The sequence below is a fragment of the Wickerhamiella sorbophila genome (assembly GCF_002251995.1).
Source record: "Wickerhamiella sorbophila strain DS02 chromosome Unknown contig2, whole genome shotgun sequence".
Taxonomy (NCBI): Eukaryota; Fungi; Ascomycota; class Dipodascomycetes; order Dipodascales; family Trichomonascaceae; genus Wickerhamiella; species Wickerhamiella sorbophila.
Window position 1 is genome coordinate 997,647 of NW_020194005.1, and position 21,822 is coordinate 1,019,468.

The following is a 21,822-nucleotide window of genomic DNA, read 5'->3' on the forward strand; positions in this document are numbered from 1 at the left end:
TTTCTAAATTTTTTTGGAATTTTTCTTTTTCCAATTGCTAAACTTATTCTGTACTTATCTGAAGATCATGAGATTTTACAAAATGGACTAGAACATCTCGAAAACTTCCGATCCAGGTGCACAGCTCTTTTGACTGTGCTTATAGCCCTTACCCGAGCCAACTGAGATTGCACTGTACACACGGATAACAAACTCAATTATACCACATCAATGACGCAATATTCGCTATTTATTGGCTGTTTAATCCAAGCAATTTCATGGTTTTATTCAAAAAAGCGCTTTCTTACAATGACAGGTAAATTTCAGAACTGAAAAATCTGCAAAGTGAATTTTTGTAATCATGGACCTTCGTCAAGCTCTAGTTGGAACGCCAATTAATGACCTGGACCATTCTTGGCTCTTTGTAAACTATCAAAATGTTCTGGACCTTCTAAGGACCGCAACTATCTCCGGAAGAACTGCAGCAGCCGATACCGTCAGTGTTTGGATTCAGCGCTGCCTCCAGATCAACGACCCTGGGGCAGCTGTCCAGGTGGTTTCGCTAGAAAGTTTGACAGAAATATATTATTTTATTTGTGACAACTGGAACGATGCAACTCCTGCACTGTCCAATGCTTTAAGGGATCTTTTTAAGAAGCTTTTGTCGCTAAAGACTCGACTGTACCCCGAAAACTCTGCAGAAAGCTGGGTTCGCTATATCGCTGCATTTCCTTCATCCAACAAAGCTCTTTACTATGTTATTGAGCCCTTGGCCAAGTTCTTGCCCAATCCCTATTCCTGGGGTCTTGAACAGGGCTTTTATAACCGTGCGTTTGCACTCATGAGCACCTTGGAACATGCAAACCCTGTTGGCAAAGCTCTTGCATCACTTTTGCATTTCCACAAGGGCACAGATCGTAACCAATGGGTACGCGAATGGTCCCAGTATGTCTACCGTTCGCTCAAATCCCCCTCGCGCACAAACGTGCTGATATACTTTCTTCCGTTGATCCTCCGCGGTCAACCTTTAGAAGTATTTGACGCATTTTACGGGGGTATTCCAGACCCCTCGCTGGAAGATGCGACCGGGTGCTTGAAAGTAGCCCATGAGTTGGACCTGGATATCTCTAGATATATGGACAGCTCGATGACCGAATGCCTACACCACGCTTCGAGATCGCTCAGGGTCGAGGTACTTTCCCTGTTGACTATTTCCAAACAAACGTCACGCCCTGTACCCCGGTCTACTTATGAAGCCATCAAGCAGAATTCAGATGCACTTCTGTGCGAGGCTGATCCCAAGTTCCGAAATCAAGTATATGGGCTTTTGAGGCAGTTTGTGTTCAGGGTCCGTGGCTCCACGTATGGAATTGTCCGTGACTTTAAAGGAGAAGGAGAGCCCACGGAGGTCACTGAGGCCAAGGAATTCTTCGGTTGGCTACCTTCATACATGTCAGAACTTCTTCAACCAGGAACACCGTATCGTGGTCTTGTCACAGCGTTTCAGTACCTTGAACTGCTAGCAGTCAGTGGTCTTGATAAGCGTGTGGATTCGAAACATTTCGAAGCCTCGCCCGTTCCTTTTGCATTCTCTGTCGACATCTTCGACCGCGACCTTGTGCGTGACCTCATCAACAATATTCCTAATGACTACCAGGATATTCGTCGTGCTGCGGCTAAGCTCATCGAGATGGCCCCTACGCCAGTTCCATTTTTGGAAAACAACGAACAGGTTGACAAAATTGCTGCCTTTGCGGAACCGCTGATCGCTGGAGTCCGCGGTAGACAGGGCGATGGTGGTGCCCGGGTGGCTCAACTCGTTTACAGGAGCTATGATGACCTGGGAAGTCAAAACTATCTTAATAAATTATTGGAGTCAACAGAACAAAAGGTATCCATGGCAGTCAATGACTTGAAAAGTGCCGTCGAGGACCATGGAGTTCACGGATACTTCCAGTCCTTGGCCCTGATTGCAGAGACAGAGCGATACAAGCAGACAGCAAGCAAAGAGACTATCACAAGAATGCTAGAATGTGCCGCACAGATTTGGGTTGCCACGCGTGATGTCTTAACTAATGGTGCGCCTGAGGGCAATATTCCGATGCCCTCAGACGCAGGGTTTGAAGAGGGCCTTTCAAGCAAGTATGGTGCTCTAGGCCAAGTGATTTTGAGCTATTCTTGGCGGGCAGTTCGCGAGTCTGCTAATCTTTTAATGGTTCTGATGCCCGTGCTTGAAGTAGAGCAGCTCAAACCTCTTGGCGAACTCTTGATAGAGCAGCTCACTTCCATTCGCCACCGGGGTGCTTTTATGTCGATTACCGGGCCTCTTCAGGCCTGCTGCAGCCGGTGCTATGCTGTTCCCACCCTCCAGTCATTACCGCTAGAGTGGCTCGAAACGCACCTGCAGGAGATCCTAATTCACACCAAGTTAATTACCAGACGGTCGGCGGGGCTTCCGCTGTTGGTGACGAGTATTTTGGTTTCGCATCCGAAGCCATTAGAACCGGCAGTAGACAGGGTTATGGACAGGCTTTTCGAGATCGCAAACATTCCTATTCCTATTTCTACCGAAGAGTCTAAACTTGATTTACCCCAGGTGCACGCTTTCAACTGTATCAAGGCGACACTATGGGAATCACTACTGACCAAGCCAACAGCCCGTCATGTGGAACGAGCGCTTGTGCTCGCGATCATGGCTTTCACTTCTCCAGTGTGGGCAATCCGTAATTGCGGTGTTATGCTTTTCAGCACACTGCATAATCGTCTTTTTGGTGTGCGAGTTGCTTCTATGTCTGCACGAGTTTTCTTTACTAGATTCAAGTCTATCCGCCGGCTGCTTTATGACCACTTGAATGTTTATGTCGCTTCAGCATCGTCGGCTGATCTAGAGACCGTGTACCCCATCCTATCGTTGCTTTTGCGATTGGAGAGTGTGGGCAACTACGACGGTCTAGTTGATTTTGAGGCCCCGATCTACAAGCTGTTGTCTAGTGCAATTTGGAAAATTCGTGAAATGGCGGCATGGGTTTTCGCGGCAATCATCCAGCCCAATAATACCGTCAAGAGTGCTTTGGAGCTCATTGATGCTTGCACTGTTCAGAATCAAAACCTGCTACATGGCCACGCGATGGCGTTGAACTCACTGAAAGTTGATACAACAAACCAAGAGATTTTGACCAAGCTTCGGCAGCGGGCAGGTGAATTGTATTTCAACAACAAGAGCCCCGAGACACGGGTTGAGGTCTTTAAACTGCTTGAGAAGTTCGGTATGAAGCCAAAGTTTGTATGGGCTGAGGCTTCACCGTACTTGAGCCCAAGCGAGAATGTTTTAAAGGGGTTGATTGCTGCCAGAGAAATGAAAGATGGGGTCGACGATGACGTTGTTGCCCAGTTTCTGGCCAGTGATGTGGACGACGTACATTTTTCGGTGCTGGATGAGCTCCGTCACGTTTCTGCCAAGCTATATGCTCCACTTCTTGGCCTGCTTGGTCGAACAAAAAACCCCTTTGTCAAAGTAGCCTGTCTTGACGCGATTTCAAAAAAGGACGAGGGGAACTTTGGTGACTTGAGCTATTTGTTAGATGAAAAAGAAGCACAAAGCGTTCGCGAAAAGGCCTTGGAATCTCTCGGGAAGTTTGCTGCGACCGCGGCCGATGCAGAGCGAGATCAGTGGCTCAACGCGGTGTGCGACTTTGCTCAGGACGACAGCCCGTCTGCCGCCCGCCTGAGTGCCCTGGTGTCATGTCAAAGCTTCTTGAGCAAGAAGCCAGAAATGGACGAGAACTTTAAAGATAGCTTGTTTTATCAAATCTACATGCTGCTATCTGATGACGAGGAGATGCTGAGAGATCGTGCAGGACAGGTTGCATCAGAGATCGTCGGCGCCTCAACGGCTTGGGAGCCCCGATACTGCGAGGCACGCTTAGTTGAACTGATATCTCCTGGCTTCCGTGCAAAGCAGCGCAAGGGTCTGGCTCCGATCGGCGAGCAAGTAAGTGCTGCTTTGGAAACCGATGAGACGCTTTTTGTTGTGGAAAAGGCGAATCTGTACAGAGATGAAACGAGGCTTGTAAAGCAGCTCGGATCGGGTGAAAAATGCGCGATTCCGGACAGGCTGGCACAACTCGACCTGGATAGCCCCCTGGGGTGGTCAACAAATGCAGAGATATCTCTTTTGATGGCCAGACTGGGGTACGCACGTTGATTCTGCAAACTGATGCCGTTACATGCACTCTTAGTAAGGGACCACCGAAGCACCCCTGGTGAGCGGTCGGCGGGCCGATAGTAGGTTCTAGCACATTCAATTCAGGGCCTGCCCAAAACAGCCCGAAAGAGAGCCGGGTGATAATCCCAGCAGTTGGGCCGAGAAAGTGCGGGGTTTCTTGAAAAATAACAAACACAAATGTCAAATACAGGTCACAAGTCCGGACGAACGTTGCCGGCCCTAACCCCAACTGTAGTATATAACGTTATGCCATATCATCGTTTTGACAACAAACACGCAAAATGGTTTACAAGCTTTATGGTTCACCCATGTCTCCCTACTTTTTAGTTGCTGCAATTAGCATCAAGCTAGTTGGCGGGGACTATGAGCAAATTCCCGTCCTTCCTCACAACGATGACCCCGAGTTTGTCAAGGCATCTCCTCTAGGCAAGATCCCGGCACTTGTTGACGGTGACTTCAGCATTGCCGATTCTACTGCTATTGCCGTGTATGTTGACGCTGTTGCTAGCGCCAGCGGTTCCAGCAGCTTGTTTGGATCCGACCCCGCGACCAAGGCTCGCATCGCCTTCTTTGAAAAGTTTGCTCAGAGCGACGGAACCACTATCTCCTCCAAGCTTGTGGGCATCATGTTCAGGACCCCTGACGATACTGAGGCTCTTACCGAGGCCAAGAAAGAAGCTCTGAAGACCATTGAGTTTTTGGAGAAGCACGTCCAAGACAATGGTCACTTTGTTGGTTCGACCTACACTGCTGCTGATGTCGCTATCTACAGCCACCTGACAGCGTACCAGCTTTTTGAGGTGCTTGATGCTGATAAGTTCCCCAAGCTGAGCGACTTCTACAAGAAGGCCAGTGAGCTGCCCGCTTTCTCCGAACCTGCTGATGCCAGCAAGGAAATGGCCGCCAAATTCTTTGCCAAAAAGTAAAGTGTGAATAGTATTTTTTTCCCTAGCTTACCCTGTAGTATAACATGATCAAGGTTGCAGAACTGTGCTCACTGTGGTCCATTTTGACGAAATGCGAGACGGGCGAATACCCTTGCCCTTACCTAAGGATAACTGTGGTACTTTTAGAAATGATCTATGCGTATATTACGTTTAAGGTGAGGTCATTTAGATAAGAAATGTCTTTGGACTGGGTTCATTGTGCCAGCGCTAGCTCATTCGAATTCTACTTTCACATCTACATCTAAAACCCTACCCCCACATGTTTAAAACCTTATACCCTACATATATTGAGCTGCGACGAAGCGAGGCGGTTGAATAACCTTGCCCTACGTATGCTTTAGCAGCGACAAAGAGTGGCGTTCTTTACATGACGCCTATACTGTATGGAATCCCAGCATCGCCCCATGTTTTGATTGCTCGCGCTGGGCTCGAGGAGCTAGGTGTCGTCTACAAACTCGTCACAGCAGTCCCCCACGGCCAAGACCCAGAGTTTGTAAGGGTCTCGCCGTTAGGCAAGGTTCCTGCACTTACTGACGGCGATTTTTCAGTTGACGATTCCACAGCAATTGTTTCCTATTTTGACTACAAGTTGCACGGCAACGACAAGAAGTCGATTTTTGGTAATGACCCACAATCCCGGGCCAGAATTGTCAAGTTTGAAAAGTATCTTCAGATCGAAGGGTTCGACCTAGCCAGCCGGTTCTTCAGGCACTTCCGGAACGGCGGCAGCATCGAGCAATTGACCGAGATCCAGCGAAATGCTATCAAGGTCCTTGACTATCTGGAGTCTGAGCTGCAGGATAATGGCCATTTTGTTGGAAGTAGCTACACGGCTGCTGATACGGCGTTGGTTGCGCGCTTGATGGCCTACCATCTTGCTCGACAGACACTCGACAACAACAAGCACCCCAAGCTGTCAAGTGCGTATGAGAAGGCAATTAAAGAGGCCAGGTTTAGCAAGATCCTTTCCGATGCCGAGGCTATGATGGGGAAGCTTGCCGATCGATCAGCAGAATCCACCCCCTAACCCCCTTCGCGGGGTAGTCATTATGACAGTCACTTTGTACAGCGCTCCAGTCTCGCCATACGGCAACATTGCCGAGGTGGCTCTGCGGATGCTCGGTATTGAGTACAAATACGTCCCTACTTCTCCCCATGGAAAGGAACCGGACTTCCAGAGAGCTTCTCCGTTAGGTCGGTTGCCAGCGGTTGACGACAACGGCTTTACTATCTCCGATTCCGACGCGGTGGCTACTTATTTCGACTGGAAAGTTAACAACAACGGCCCCCAGAGTCTCTATGGTGGGGACCCCGAAACAAGATCGAAGGTTATTTTCATTTCAAAATACGCGCAGACGGACGGTCGCATCATCTCCGTGGGGGTAATGGGTCTCATGCTGCGCGGAATCACCGACAAGCCGACCGTGGACAAAGCCATTGCAAAAGCTCAGGCGGTTCTGAAGGTTCTCGACAGGCTGGTGCAAGACAATGGCCACTTCGTCGGGTCCACCTATACCATGGCGGACATTGCGGTTTTCTGCCAGGTCCTCTCTTTTATCACGGGCGGGGGCTCAATTGATGCGTATCCGCGTCTCAGTGCGTTCTACAACAAGGCTCGGGAAACAAGCGTGTTCAAGGAAACGCATGACAGGTCGCTCGCAAGCATGAAAAAGATCACTGCAGCAATGGCACGTAAGAAGAACCGACTTTAAAGAATATGAAATAGATTAGTATGTAGACTCTAAGCTTCATGTTTAGCGTGAACCTGGGCCAAGAGTTGGGCGTTGCGCTGGTCCAGGTTTTTTGTCTTGTCAATGATCTGGTCGTAGGCACTTTGGCGCTTTGAGTTGAGTTTTACAACCTTGGCGGCCTCATCGACCTTGCCGTCAATCTTATTGTCCTTGACCAGGCTGTACAGCCATTTCTCGCACTCGGCCTCGGGCATGTTGACGACCTTGGCAAGACTCTCGACTTTGACACACTGGTGGACACGGCAGTACAGTTCCACAATGAGCAAACGGGCAGCGTTGACGAAAGCCGCGGTATGGCCGTTGACGAAGTAGTCGCCAGCAACCAGCTCCTGAGCCTGCTGGAGCTGGCGGGTTGCCTCGGAGAGATCGTAGTCAACATAAAGCGCTTTAATGAACGACAGAACAGGATCCTCGTATTCATACAGTTCCTGAACAACTGCGCGAACCAGCTCCTTGATCCGGCGGTGCGCGTGGTGGTGGTTATTATTGGCGGCGGCGGAAATCAATGCAGCAACCGCGAGGTAGCGCAGGATCCACGGGCAGGACGCCTGGATAGTAGACATGTAGTTGGACTGGAAGAAAAGCTCACACAGCTTGTCAACACCGCCGTCGACCCGGAACAGCACAAACAGGGCCCAGTGAACAAACCAAGCACGGTTGTTGAGCTGGTGCAGGGCATCGGTTCCTTTGGCATCAAGGCCTTCCTGGACTTTCTGCAAGCTGTCCATAGCCGTTGCAAAGTCTCCGTTCATGATACCTGCGGCCAGCTTACCCCAAGCAGCCTGAGGGGTGGAGACAGACGAGAGAAGCTCGAGGGCCTTGGAATAGTCGCCCGAGTCGTAGGCGAACTTGGCTCGCACAGAGTCGTCACCGGAAGCCGCCTTTGCCTCGGCGTCCTTCTTTGCTGCTTCCGCTTTGGCAACATCGCCGCCGGCGGCGGAGATCGCGGAAATAAGCAACGTGCCCTCGAGCACCTGCGCGTCTATACGGCCAGCGTCAGTCGAACCGTTCTTGGCTGCAGATTCCAAAAGCAAATGCGCCAGCTGGCGGTCCAGGAAGGGCAGCATACTCTCCGTCAAGTCATACTTGAAATTTTCACTCATCGATGCAAACGCTTTCGTCAGCAGCGGGTCAGCGGATCATAAGTAGTGGGAGCCTGGGGCTACTGGGATTCATTGAGGTTTTATTAAATGGGCTATTTTGTATAAATAGGATGTGAGGGCTCTTGTGTATAATGGGATATCATGTGTAATAGATTCTTGTGTATAAACGGGCTATCTTGTGCGACAAATGCACTATCTTGTGCGATGGAATGGGTCATGTTGTATGATAAATTGACTGTCTTGTATGATAAATGAGACATTCGTATGATAAATGCTTTGAATGATGAATGGTATATTAGACACAAGACACTTACTGATCTACAGCTAGGCTTTTTTAGAAAAGAAATTCATAAGCGTGGCTTGTTGCGTGGTGCGTTTGGGGATTTTAGGCAGAGGCTTGCTTGCTGGAGCGGGTTTTGGAGCGGGCTTCGGCTGGATCGGTTCTTCCTCTTCCTCGTCGCACGAAACCCAGACCTCCTCGGTCTTGGTGACAAGATTACCTTCGTCGTCCTCGTAATGCCGCCTTTGAGTGACCTTTTTGCGGCCTTTGCGAAATTCTGGCTCTGGCTCTGGTTCAGCTTGGGGAGTTGTTTCAGCATTGGGCTCGTCTTCGTTTGCGATGTCTACCTCCTCAGGCTCAGGCTCCTCAGGTTCGTCGGGTTCCTCAGGCTCAGAATCAACCTGCATCGAGTCATCGTCGAATAGAGTCTCCAGTTTCTTTCGCTGTTCCTCAGAATCACTGTCAACCTCCATCACGTCGTCGACATCATCTGCAACTACAACTTTTTCTGCAACAGCGGTCTGGTTCGGCCGGCGATCAAACGCTTTAGCAACTGCTTCTTCCTTAGAAATACGTGCAAACGGCGACTTGGATTTGGGCGCCGCCTTGGGCTTAACAGCCTCTCTAGGTTTGGCTTCTTTGGGCTTTGCGGGTTCTTTGGGCTCCTTTTTGACCTCTGCTGGTAGTTCTTGCTTCGCAGGTACCTGGCAAACACCAGGCTTTTGGTACGCTGTCCGCAACGAGGTCTCAGATACCAATGGGTTGACAATGAACCCAATCTTTTCGAGATCCTCAAGAGTCAGCTGCGCGTCCGCTGCTCGTTGCGAATGTGCCAAGTTGGCCAGGATAGCCTCATCAGTCACATTGTTAGGACCCACTGCATAAATATCAACCGAAACAGGCCCTTTAAGCTCCTGCTTGGTGAGCTCAATATTCGACTCCTCTACCAACTTGAAAACTGTACATTTCGAATCGTGGCCGCCCTTCAGGCCCGAAACAACAAAAGACGCGCTCAACGCAGTCTTTGAATTTTTGTAAAACACTTCCATGGCCTTTCGAGCATCCTGGATCGTGACTTGCGCTTTACGGCTTAGCAGGCCAGCCGAAATAGCTTCATTTCCGCCAAAAATTGTCTCTTCCAAGAGACTGTCCATTGCCCCGTGTATCTGGCAATTAATCAAAGCAAAAACTGTTCAAAAATGTGGAAATCCCCCTGGGTGGTTTCGCGTCCGATAATTCCAGTTCGCTGGAAGTCTGACTAATCTCACACGGCCAGGACCGATTTACGGTGTCCCTCTTAGTAATCTGGACTGAACGATGAATATTACACATCATACCCTAGGCCCAGGATTATTACCACGGAACCAGCATTACCGCAGCTCCAGTACTGCCACAGCCCCCATACTACCACGGTTCGCACACTACGACACCTTAAACGCAGTTGGGCAAAAAGCCAGCCGTATCGCCCGACGCCCAATTCTATTTGAATGCAGACGGGGTTTATGCGATCAGCCCAGAGACGCTCATGCTCGTAGAGTCCAAAGCTAGGCAATTCGTAGCATCCTGTTTTTTGCTTCGTAGGCTTGGGCCCGCGAAAACAAGTTGCAAGAAACACTACCCGCCCAAGCGCATAGCATACTCGCCAGACTGCAATCGCAGTGCCAAATATGCAGGCGTCAAACGGTGCGGTGTTTGCTGAGCGACCGACTGTGCTGAATGTTGCAAACTCCCAGTCACTGCGGCCATCATCTACTACCTCCCGTAAATGTCTTACATTCACCCCAACCCCGTGCATAGTACTATGCCACACAAAGTCACTTCTTGAGCTGCATGACCCATGAAAAAATCGAGTAGATGCAAATGTTTCAATAATTAAACGCTAAATTCCAAGATTTCTACGTAGTGTCTCTGCGGTCGCAACCGTCACAGCATAATTGTCCTCGTTGCGCTTGTCTTGCACCTCTTCGCTCAACCCCAGCCAACTTGGTCTGTGTTTCGTAGGTAAACCAGATACCCATTCCGACAACTGATTGTCGTACTCTGGGACTTGCACATCGTCGCAGAATCTGAATCCAACCTCAAACAGTTCGACAGTTAGGTGCTTATCAACTAGCGCCCTCAAGCCCTCGCGATCGTCCGCACCATCCATCTTTGCCGCATACACAGCAGAGAAAATCAAATCCCGCAAAATATCCCAGGGAAGCGATGCAGGGTCAACGTTGGATCTAGTTGTCTTCGGGACCCATTGATCAACAGTCCAGAGCGCAGCCTGGAGGTCCGCATCGCTGAAGGAATACTGATCTGCCCACCTTTCGACAACAACCGCATGCAGCCAACAAACAGAAAGGTATATCTTTGCCCTTTCTGCTGGTGGCTGGCTGATCCCCTTACCAGCAAAGGCCAGGGCTTCGGAAACACCCATTGTAACCGTTTCAGGTCTTTCGACGCAGAGAAGGTGACATCTCCGGAGGAATGGAGCTGCAAGTGTACTAGATATGTTCGATGTCATCAAGAGACGGAAAGATGAGTGGGGAGTTGCTGGCAGATTCACAACCAATGATGTCGCTTTGGCATCAAGATGAACATTTTGCAACAACAGCCACTGCCCCTGACTCGCTGCCCTCTGGATAGCATTGTCTAGGATACTTGTACTCTGGATAGAGCCCAGACTAAGTACCACACAATCAACTTGACAAGCTTCTGCAAGTCGACATACCTGAAGTGTAGGATCAGCACCAGACATCCCAAACAGCACAGGGCGTGTGGCCTTCTTGATTGCTTCCAACCATGATGTTTCGGCTGAAAGTCGCTCAAAAGTACCCAACTCAGTGCTGGATTCAAGTTCGGCAACACCAACTTCGCTGTCAGTGAACAGCGACAATAATAGGGCCGCGAATGCGGGACGATCAACCTGTCTCAAAGCAGGCCCAACCTGCCTATAAACCTCATGGTAGAGTTCAGATATAGTTTCTGCAGTTGGTTGAATTTTCGCGAGTACATCAAGGAAGAACTCCAATGGGAATTGATAGAAATGATGCACCGCTTTCAGCTCATCGATCAATGAAAAGAGACGGCCGCTGTGTAGCGCTATCGGCTCAAATTCTGCTGTGGCTGCTGCTACAGCTTCCATGGCAGCCTCGGCCTCGTTGATCTGGGAGGTGACATACTCCGCCTGCTTCTTCACTCTCTCAAGAGTATCCATCACGGGCTGGTTGTCTAGAATCTCCTCTCCCGCGTCATTGAGCGACTCTAGGAGCTGAACTTCATAGCCATGAAGCTTGACCTGATACTCTGTGCGAGCCTTGACTAGCTCAGTTCTTTTCTTTTGAAGTTCAGGCCGGTGTGAGTCCAGAGATTTTTCGAGTGCAATAAGTTCCAAGCTGTTACGAGTGACAGTGAAGTTCACCATTGTAGTTCGAGCAGATAAATGCTCAGGAGGAGATATCTGGGCATCAGATGTAAGCAGGAAGAGTGTGAACTTGGGGCTAACATCAACTTCAATGTTCGCAAACTCAACCAGTACACGTCCTCCTCGGCGTGTATACTCCTTGTTGATGATAGGCATAACCAATGGATCGAAAGATTCTGCATGCGTTATAACCACAGCAGTTCCAAACCTTAACGCACTTTCCACGTGCTTTTGGAATGCCGCATCATTGAAAGAAGTAACTACAACTTGGGGATGCTGATCGCGTATAATTTGCAGAGCACGCTCGCCAGTGGGATCAATAACATATGCGTACTGATCACACCTAGCCAAAATAGCTGCATTCGCAACAGTTAGAGCATCTCCAAATGATGGTTTGCCGGTGAGGTATGTCGCAATATCAATGCCCTCTGTAAAGGCAATCGAATTGCCTTCGCAGACGAGCAGCCACTCATCAATTAGCTCAATTCGACGCCTTTGATCTAGTGCTCCAGCATAAGCCGCGAACGCGGCAGAAACCAGACAGTCGCCGAGAAGGCGCTGTCTAACAGCAGTGAACTGCTTTACTGATTCTCCCCAGCGAGTTTTTTCTGAGTCTAGACTGGCAATTAGATCCACACTGCGGCTAATACGACTGTCGACAGCTTCCATGTCTTGTTTTACAGCCTGTGCTTCTACAATTAGGGCCGCATAATCAGTTTCGTATTGCTCAATGCTACGTTCAAGCTCATCAATCATCTCATTAATTGCAGCCTCTTGAGCTTGTTTCTCCCTGGCGGCTTTTTCGAGCTCAGTGACCTGCCTTCTCAAAGGTTCGACTCGCCGTAATACAGTAGCATACGCAACTTGGGCTAACACCCACTGCAAAAGTGGCCCACAGGCTTTTGACGCTCGATTCACAGCCTCATAGTTGAAATTTGGAAGATCCAAATACTTTTGAAGCTGTCGAAGAATCTGCGGGGTTACTTGACGTTCATTATCGAAACGCACAATATTGGCGATAAAATCGTCACTGCGAACATGCTGCAAAACCTCTCGCCAAGAAGACGGTGTCCTACCGAGTAACACGCATACAGCTTCAAGAGTAATTTTCACAGCTTCTGGCGGGTTTGTAAACGCTCGAAGCTCATTTAGATGTTGCTTTTTGATGCTGGAAACACCCTGGAGGGCGTCTCTCACAGCTGGTTCAGCGCGTTGCAAGTCTGCATAGACCTGCTCCTGCTGCTCCTGAATCACCTTATTTTGCTCCTCTACCGCAGCACGAATCTCAATACTGGCCTCACGCTTCCGCTCTGCTTCGGACTGTTCAGCAAGCATACGTTGGAGCATCTGCTTCGCACTCTTTTGCTTCACTGCAAGCTCCTCTTGCTTCGAGGCAAGTCTTGTTCGCATCTTTCGTACTTCAAGCATTGTGCCTTTCAGTCGATCGATACCCACATTGAAATGCCTCTGGTCCTCCTCGAGCTCGCCTTTCTTCATAGCATAAAGCTTGCAGAATAGATTGATAAAAGCGATAAAGTGACCGGGCGAGACCTGGAGGTGTTGGCTGGCAATTCCATGAATTGAAACCATTGCAGATGGAGTTTCACGTGCCGCATCGTAAAGAAAAGTCCGCGCCTCAGCCACCTGTAGAAGCGACGGCTGCGACCAATCCCCCATGAAATTCAAAACACAGCGATTTACCAGAGCAGGTGATGCTAGTAGCGATGAAGATGCGCCCACAGTGAACACAACATGAAGGTGTAAGGTGATGCGTGCTGTAAACCAGCGCAGAACATCTTCGTCATCGCCAGTCGCGCCTGAAGATCTGCAAACGGAAAGCAACGAAGCCATCTCGTCTCCTTCAAAAAGTCCAGGAACCTCACCATTGGCCAATAATGTGTTCATTTTCTCAATAAAGGCTGAGTCTTTCAGTTGAGACTCATCTAACAACAAGCAGATAGGTGCAGCCACAGCACTCCGAAGGACTGTTCGTAGGTCTGAGCTGAACTCAGCATCCCCGTAACCATTGAAAGTCTTCAACTGGTAGGTGGCGATTCCATCCATCCAGCAAACAAACCGCACAAGTGTTGCTTTTCCGCTCGCACTAGCTCCCACCAAAATCAAATGGCCCTGCGCTTGTCTTAGCACTCTGTCGATGTGTAAAGCGTGCTCGACAGACTCATCGAATAGTGTCAAAGGCATGTCTACGATTTCTTCGGCAAACACAGTCATTCTCGCCTGAAGGAACTCTGTGAGGGCCTTACGGCTGCTGTTCTGTGACTTGCGGGAAAGCCAACGGTTAAAGAGTAGTGGTAATGCCAAATCAGATGTTCCAAAATGGGTTTTCGCAGCTTGTGTTATCTTTTCAATAGTCCAATCACGCTCCTCATTTGTTCGCAAACGGTCAGAAAATACTCTTAGGCCCTCATAGGCCCATACACGTGCGAGCTCGTCTAAACTTAGGTCGTACTGATCCGTGATAGCATGGTAGATACCACGGACCCAACGTGTAAGTTCACGTGGAGAGTATACATAATTCTCTGAGAAAGGAGATTCCGCACAATTAACGTAGATCTCGAGCATCGCATCTGATAGTCCAGTAGCTGTACCACGCAGTTCAGGTACACATTTAAGCACTGCACTACTGAAGACACCATAAATTTGCTTCAGGGATGGTAAGGTCGGATATCCCACGTTTATTATCGTGCAGTGCCTCAAGAACCGTGGACTTAGAGGAATCCGTCCAGCGTCAGTGGGCGGGTTGCAGGCGCCAACAAATTGGATCCTACGCAAGCTGACCCATCGATGACCGCGCCAAAACCCACCGTGTTCCGTAAGTTGACGCAGTAATGCAATAGGAGCTTGTGTACCAAAGCGATCCCGGGCTACCAGGTTGATTTCATCGCAGAACAACACGATCCAACGGCCGATCACAGCTGGCTCAAGGATCATCCCGTCAGGTGTATTCGAATAAACACAGTGCTGCTCGAGTGTACTTATGATCTGAGATGTCCTGGTAGTTTTACTAAAGTTCAACGGGACGACATCCATCAGCTCAGACCCCCTCAAACAACTCAAAAGTGTCATTGTTTTTCCACTGCCCGGTGGACCACATAAAATCACCGGCTGATGAGATGTTAAAAGCTGCAGAAGAAGTTTCTCCAATCGAACTGTATCAATCGTTGGGATGACAAGATTTGGTTCGACGATAGAGCTGGGCTCAAGATCAACTTCATCTACGCTGTCCCGCAGTGATACCCACTGTCCAGAGAAAGGTGATACCTCGTACTCGAGAACGTTTTCTGGAGTATTTACGCCGTTCTTGGCAGCCACCCATTTGGCGAATTCTGCTCTTTCCATTGATGAACACTGTCCCGCAAATGCCCAGGTAAGGGCCAAGATTTTAGCTTTCTCAAGATACTCTGGAACATCCGACTTTTCGCTAAGCACGTTGTACATTGCATTGTAGCTTTTTTCTGCCTGAATAGAAGAAAATCCCATGATATGATTAAGCTTCATCGCTTCGGATGCGACCCCAGTTGTGTCTAGCTCATTGCGTTCCCCGTGCCAAATAATACCGCATCTACTCACGGTAGCAGGCGTAGTAGCTGCTAGGTCTGCAACCTCGAACAAAATACGAAAGTTCGATGGCACTTGAAGACGTTCACCACTTGGCAGGGTTAAAATTTTGTTATCGTCAAGCACTGAGTTCAGATTCTCAGCCCATTCAGGATCAACATCGCCATCAAACACAACCCAGTGTTCGTTACGATCCTCACCTCTGAGGTTATTGATCACACGCCTTAGAAGGTAAGTAAATAGGCCATCTGTCCATTCACGAGTGACTGGATCCAAACGACCATACAATTCCGATTTGCTTATCACTTTGGCGTCTATCGTGTAGATTTCTGCATTCAAGACTTTAGAGAGACAACGCAACGACGAGGTTTTTCCCGATGCAGGGGGGCCTACCAGAATAACACCAATTTGTAGCTCTAGGAATCTTTTTAGTTGTGTCACTTTCAAGGCAAGCTCATCTGACGGTGTGAGATTCAACTTCCGCGCAGCTTCTGAAATATCGAGAACAGAAAGCTTAGGCTTATCACCTCCAAATGCCTCCTGCTCAAGAGCATTGTATATCTCCAAATCTTGCGAAACTAGTTTCGGTGCTAAAGTCTCGGCACACGCTCTGCGCACAGCAGCTAATTCTGTTGGTTCAACGGTTTTAAGCATTCCACAGATGCGAAGAACATTCTTTAAAGCACGTAGTCCCCAATCATAATGCCTCTGCACGCTCAAATTCCTTGCTATATTTTCAAATAGAGGAACGATAGCAGACGCAATAAATCCAGCTTGTGTGAAGCCCTGCGCATAGAGCATAACCTCGGCAATACGCTTTTTATCGGGATGTGTCAGTGCAAAAGATCTGAATTGTTTACGCAGGTTTTCAGGGAGTGCATTACGGCCGGCATAGTTGGGGTTCATAGTAACGAACAGGCCTGTTTGGGGACTTAGTGCGCCCCGGCGACCACCCAGTTCAATAGATTCACGACCATGGGCGAGAGAAGATTCAATCTCGGCTACCTGCGATGAAACTGCGCTTAGATCGGTAGTATTGAGTCGGTTGAACTCATCGAAACAGCCCCAAGCACCAACTTGACAAATACCAAGCAGGAGACGAGACACTGCGCGAACATCAAATGTCTCATCGCAGCAAAAAACTAGCACATATTTGCCAAGAGCTTGACCCAGTGCCTTGACACTTTCGGTTTTACCTGTTCCTGCCGGACCAAATGGTGCACCACCTTGTTTTTGGGCAAGTGCTTGTGTCAATGTTAAGAACAATTCGTCACCAAGCTCCGTGCGCACAAGTGCATCTGGAACACCTTGATACTCAAAGCCGTAATCAAAGGTTGCACCGTAGAATGTTACCGAAACTGTGTCAGCGTCGCCCCACCTATACATCAGTTGACGGCCAGATTTCTGTAGATGAACAAGTAGCGTAATGGCTGCTTCAAGCTTACGGCGAGCAAGCGTAGACATAGATTGACTCTTTCCAGCTATCTCGGCCAACTGAGACAATACTGCATCAAATGCAGGGGGTTCCGAAAGCTGCATAGCCAAGAGCGTAGCCTGACTAGGGAACTTTTCAAGCCAGGCCGCAAGATTTGTCCAGTCTATTGTGTCAAGTGCCTCTCGGGTGGCTCGTTGAAGTGCGGCCATTGACTTTTGCTCGACTTCCTGCAAAATCGAAGCGGCAGAATCACCCGACACACTTTCTGCAAACATAAGTTCCTCACCTTGTGGCGAGACGACACCAACAATCTGTGCATTGTTTCTTAAGAATGAGGAGATGCCTGCAAACATTTTGGACAAGTGGCGCTCGCAGCTATGTGGCGTGCCTATCATCTCCAATAAATCATCGTCACCCACAAAATAGAAACGGGGAAATCGTTGACGCTCGCGCTCAAAGTATTCACCGAGTGCACGCTGGATTTTTCGAAGCTGCTCTGACAATCTAGCAATGCTCTCATGAATACCAGGAATAGCAGCGACATCAAGAATACGATCTGACCGCATAACTAGACGTAGAATAGCAAATAGCTCAGCGTTGACAGAGTTGAACTTTGTGGTCTCAATGGGCAGAACTTGGCGCAATTCTGGTGCGTTGAATACGCCGTCCATGTACACCCAATCGCGCTGCACTTCGATCCAGGTATCAAATAAAGCTTTCAGTCCAGCCAACTTAAGTTCCCACTCATTGCAGGCAGAAACTACAGCTGCAAAGTGTGGTGAGTGGTGCATTGTAGCGAGAGACTGAAGGTGTTCGTCAATATGGTTGAAGATTTCGCTCCAGTTTTTGATAAGCTTCATTTGGCGAAGCGGGACGAGCTGTAGTTTGAACTTGGACCAAAAATCAGCAACTTCTGAGATATAGTCAGAAAGTCGAGCCTCACCCTCAACTGCCTCTAGTAGTTCCTCAACTTTATTACGATTGACGAAAAGATCAAGATCCCAAACATCACCTAAAACGCTTGGGACCGAGCCCAGCTCCCTCCAATGGCGTGGTTGCATTGAAGGTGATAACAAGCGTTGAATGAGATCCGAAGTTTCAATACGCTGGCGCAGTACGTTCTGAAGATGCTGGAACGCAGCATATTGCCGCACACGAGCAGGCATTTCCTGGGTTTGCTCTACTAGAGATTTAAGAGTCGACCGAACGGCACGGCTCTTGACGGTATCCCACGATGTATTTTCAAGACTCCGAAGCTCACCCCATGCAGAGTCAATAGCTTTCCAAACTGTAATAAAATCAGAGATTTCCTCAGCCACGTCGTCAAGACTGGGAACATCGAACATCACATCAAACTCCTCGCACGCTTGATAAACAAGGTCGCGAGTGTGTGAATACTTTTTCACTGAATCATCAAACTTCGAAAGAGCGTACAGTGCATCTTCTGGTTTGGTTGACCCAGAGATAGGTTTCCCAGATGCCCACTGACTTAGGAGCTCTGTAACGTGGCGGCTCAGCCTCTGCAACTCATGCTGAGTGCCTGTTCGTAATAAATCGCGAGCGGATGCGAATTCAGATTCACGGGCAATCAACAGAGTGTGCAGATCAGTCCAATCATCGTTAAGTTGCTCAGTATAAACCCAGTTTGACGGGAAGTTGAATCGATGTCGCGCTAAAAGAACTTGGGATTTACGCAAGTAAGACAATTTTGAACTCGCATTGTCTCCAATAGCCTCCTTTGCCAATTTGATTGTATTTATTGATCGAGATACAGCCTCAGGGTGTGTGTCACTAATGACCAGAGATTCAAGAGCAACTCTGGGAGTTTTAAGTGAGGTAGCGAATAGTTCCGACCATTCAGCAACGAGTTCACCAAATCTTTGAGTCAGATTATTCTGCCACATGTCATACTTGGAGCTAATAATCCAATAAACTTGCGAAAAGTTAACGATGAAAGTGCCAAACTTCCTCTCACCTCCGCCGCGTTCAAGATCGGTACGGGCCTGTCGAATTTCCTCTAGCGCTTGCAACCAAACTTGAATGTCACTCTTAAGCTCCTCAAAAACTCTTTCTGGCTTTAAATCCCACAAAGACTGAAAGTCGAGCCACTGTGAAAGATAAGATGAAGCAGCACGATAGTTCGATAATATTTCCGAAATTGCTTCACCAACAGCCTCAATATCAGCATCATTCCCTGCAACATTGATAATTTCTCTGAGCTTTGAATACCATGTCTCTAAGGTGTCTTCTAAAGTAGGCGATACGTTCACAGTCTGATCAACAAGGCTGATGCGATGATGTTGCGGAGGCATATTGGCCATCAAAGTCTTGATCGCTTCACGAGACCGCTGTTCGACTACAGCATTTGACATTTTTTCAACCTCTTCCACATATGAATCAGGCGCTCCAATTATCTCTTGTGAAATTGCGGAAAGAATTCTGGCAAACTCCTCTTTGTTATATTCGCAAGACTCTAGATCAGAAATGAGCTGTGTTACTCGGGCATGAGATACTTGCGCCTGGTACGCTTGTGCTTCGAGTTGGGACACTGCCCGATCTAACTTTGCAGCCAGAGACGTGGGACGCTCGTCAATGCCCAAAAAATCCTGCCACTGTAAGTTGATCAGCTCCTCAAATAATTCATAAGTGGCATTAAAATAAGAAGTAACCAAGTACCTCACAGGAGATTTGAGTTTGTCTACGATGTAGAATGATTTGATGCACTCATTGAGACGAACAGCCGTAGGATATACCACCAAGACATCGCTGGAAAGAGCAAGAACCTGATGGGGCACGGGCAGTCGGAGAGTTCGCAACATCTTAATTTCTCTGTGAAGATTCCATAGTTGGCGGTCAAGATTGACTGAAAGCCTACCACGCGTGGCTACCAGAACTGGTCCAGCCAGTTTTAATGATGACAAGGAAGTTACCCATTCATTAACAACACGTTTAGGGTCGAATTGAGCACGAAATGTTTCACAATCGGTATATAAACGCTCTCCGTCAGCATAGTAGCGCCACTCTGGGCCAAGGACTGAGCCAACGCGCGCAAGTAGTGTATCCAAACGAGCAACCACCTGAGACATCCAGGAAACAAGACCAGCAAGCCTGGGAATATCTCGAAGCTTTCCGCTTGAGACAGCAGCCGTGAGAGCTTCTTTACGGCTTGCCCTTTTCTGGAGCTCGCTAATATCGGCTTTTACCCGCTCGAGTAGCACAGCTTGGTATTCTTGAATAGCACCACGAATGGCTGGACGACCGAATAATGCATTGAACTGATCGAAAACGCCAAACATGTCTTGTGCAGAAGATGAAGCCCCCAATCGTGCTCGCAGAACTTGAGCTACGTCGCTCTCAGCTCGAGCGGCTGCTGAATCGTATTCTTTTTCTGCAACGGCCCACTCAGCTGTGGACGCCGTTGAATTTTCAAGCACGTCGACCGCAGCAAGCTTTTCGTAGGCTTTCTCTAACTTGCCAGCTAAATCCAGGCTACGCAACTCGCGGTCGTTCTTGGACACTTCTTCCAACGTTGAAGTAAGCTCTCCATGTCGTTGGCGGAAAGCCTCAATGTACTCGATACGTTCTTTGAGCAGAGCATGACGGGACTTTATACGAACAGGAATGAATTTTTCTCCTCGTTTTCGAATAACATCTCGTGCCAATGTTGTAAAGTCGCGAACATGGTCATCCCAAGTAGAAAAAACTTTACGAAGGGCAGTTGTCCGCATTTGAAAATCCACTAGAGGTTTTCCCAGTAAAGACCCCGTTGTCTGGCGTAAAACTGTAACCAAATCTCCCGAAATGGTCTCAACCAGCATGAGGCACCTCCAGACAGGATAATTAGAGGCTCGTAACCGTTTCGAGATATGAGTGAATATAGCATCAAGCGCTGATGGAATAGCATTAACTGAAGATGCTGTAAGGAGATCATTGAGTGGTAAGTCCCGTAATAAGGTATTGTATTTCTGGATTTTGTCCAGTGCGTCCGGAAGGCCAGTGTTGGACAGGAAATTAACTGTCGCGTGGAACCGTTTGCCTTGTTCCAGTACTGATAATACCGCTTTGACATCATCAGTCTCGAGTTGGGATTGTAAATGGGTCAATGCAGTCTCCATACTTTGCCAAAAATGCACTTCCTCGCTGGTTGATCCACTTGCAACATCACGATCCGTAGCAGCAACACTTTGAGCAGTACGCTTCCAGCCATTCACAACATTTTGCAGTGAGTTCAGAGTTTCTGTATCAGTGTTACCCGAAACAGTCGGTATATCCAGCTCGACAAACTCTACTTCTTGGTGATGTTGGAGGTTCACCAACGAGAGCTCTAATTCGGCTAGTTTCTGCCGAGCTGTTGTATAGTTTGAGCTTTTCTGTGTCTTTTCTGTAGCTGAAGCCTCGAAGATAGGGCCTACCACTGACCGAATCATTGATGTGAGTGTCTCATAAGTCGAAACGTTGGCCCCCATAGGCACCTCGACAACTGAAACCATGCTGGCAAGGTTTTCACCGTCTATCAATACTCCGGGACGTTTCATCACCGCTAGTAGCGCAGCAATTCCTTCCGGGAAAGCCTCCAAACTGTCCAAGATCTTAAAGTTTGCCCCTTCTTCTCCATCGGCGATTTTTGCAATATAAAGGGCTGCGGCGTTCTCTGATGCCGCGAATGTCTCCAGCTTCTTACCGTCAGCATCATCCCATATCCCGGCTCCGTCGACTGTCTCCACAACACGCCGGATATATCCGTTTAACGCCAGCATGCCATACGACTCAAGTTCGTGTTCACGCGTTGGGATGTTTAGTGTCATGTCCCAATCTGGGGCTTTGAGGATGAGGTAGTGGAGATTTGGCGAGTTGGCGCGAGATGGGCTTTAGGAGGAAAATTGAACTGGTGCAAGGGCAAAACAGTGCTATTTCGATGGCTAGTTGACCTCAGAGTGTGTGTTGGAACAGCAGCTTTGGGTGTTACAAAGGTACCACAAATGAAAGATCGCTCGAGGTTTTTATTCTATTGGACAAATCAGGTATAGCCAAAACTTCAAAGGCTGGCGTAACGGCGATTGACTGGGCAATTGGCGGTCTTGGGAAGAGCGAAGCGATACTCGTGGAGAAAGCCC

At 48.6% G+C, this 21,822-nt stretch overlaps 7 protein-coding genes across 7 annotated transcripts; 4 read left to right on the plus strand and 3 right to left on the minus strand.

Annotated features, from left to right (window-relative positions):
- Positions 1–340: 340 nt before the first annotated feature.
- Positions 341–4,183, plus strand: B9G98_03848 (hypothetical protein; the record flags this gene model as incomplete). Its single annotated transcript, XM_024810405.1, has 1 exon — positions 341–4,183. The coding sequence occupies one exon, from the start codon at positions 341–343 to the stop codon at positions 4,181–4,183; it is 3,843 nt and encodes a 1,280-aa protein (XP_024666173.1).
- A 302-nt stretch (positions 4,184–4,485) lies between these two features.
- Positions 4,486–5,130, plus strand: B9G98_03849 (Glutathione S-transferase D4; the record flags this gene model as incomplete). Its single annotated transcript, XM_024810406.1, has 1 exon — positions 4,486–5,130. The coding sequence occupies one exon, from the start codon at positions 4,486–4,488 to the stop codon at positions 5,128–5,130; it is 645 nt and encodes a 214-aa protein (XP_024666174.1).
- A 388-nt stretch (positions 5,131–5,518) lies between these two features.
- B9G98_03850 (Glutathione S-transferase D7) lies at positions 5,519–6,178 on the plus strand (the record flags this gene model as incomplete). The annotated part of the gene is made up of 1 exon (XM_024810407.1): positions 5,519–6,178. One exon carries the CDS (start codon positions 5,519–5,521, stop codon positions 6,176–6,178), a length of 660 nt encoding a protein of 219 aa, XP_024666175.1.
- Positions 6,179–6,200: 22 nt separating this feature from the next.
- B9G98_03851 (Glutathione S-transferase U2) lies at positions 6,201–6,863 on the plus strand (the record flags this gene model as incomplete). The annotated part of the gene is made up of 1 exon (XM_024810408.1): positions 6,201–6,863. The coding sequence occupies one exon, from the start codon at positions 6,201–6,203 to the stop codon at positions 6,861–6,863; it is 663 nt and encodes a 220-aa protein (XP_024666176.1).
- A 29-nt stretch (positions 6,864–6,892) lies between these two features.
- Positions 6,893–8,005, minus strand: B9G98_03852 (Eukaryotic translation initiation factor 3 subunit E; the record flags this gene model as incomplete). Its single annotated transcript, XM_024810409.1, has 1 exon — positions 6,893–8,005. The coding sequence occupies one exon, from the start codon at positions 8,003–8,005 to the stop codon at positions 6,893–6,895; it is 1,113 nt and encodes a 370-aa protein (XP_024666177.1).
- A 324-nt stretch (positions 8,006–8,329) lies between these two features.
- Positions 8,330–9,439, minus strand: B9G98_03853 (hypothetical protein; the record flags this gene model as incomplete). The annotated part of the gene is made up of 1 exon (XM_024810410.1): positions 8,330–9,439. One exon carries the CDS (start codon positions 9,437–9,439, stop codon positions 8,330–8,332), a length of 1,110 nt encoding a protein of 369 aa, XP_024666178.1.
- A 725-nt stretch (positions 9,440–10,164) lies between these two features.
- On the minus strand, positions 10,165–21,513 carry B9G98_03854 (Dynein heavy chain, cytoplasmic; the record flags this gene model as incomplete). The annotated part of the gene is made up of 1 exon (XM_024810411.1): positions 10,165–21,513. The coding sequence occupies one exon, from the start codon at positions 21,511–21,513 to the stop codon at positions 10,165–10,167; it is 11,349 nt and encodes a 3,782-aa protein (XP_024666179.1).
- Positions 21,514–21,822: the final 309 nt, after the last annotated feature.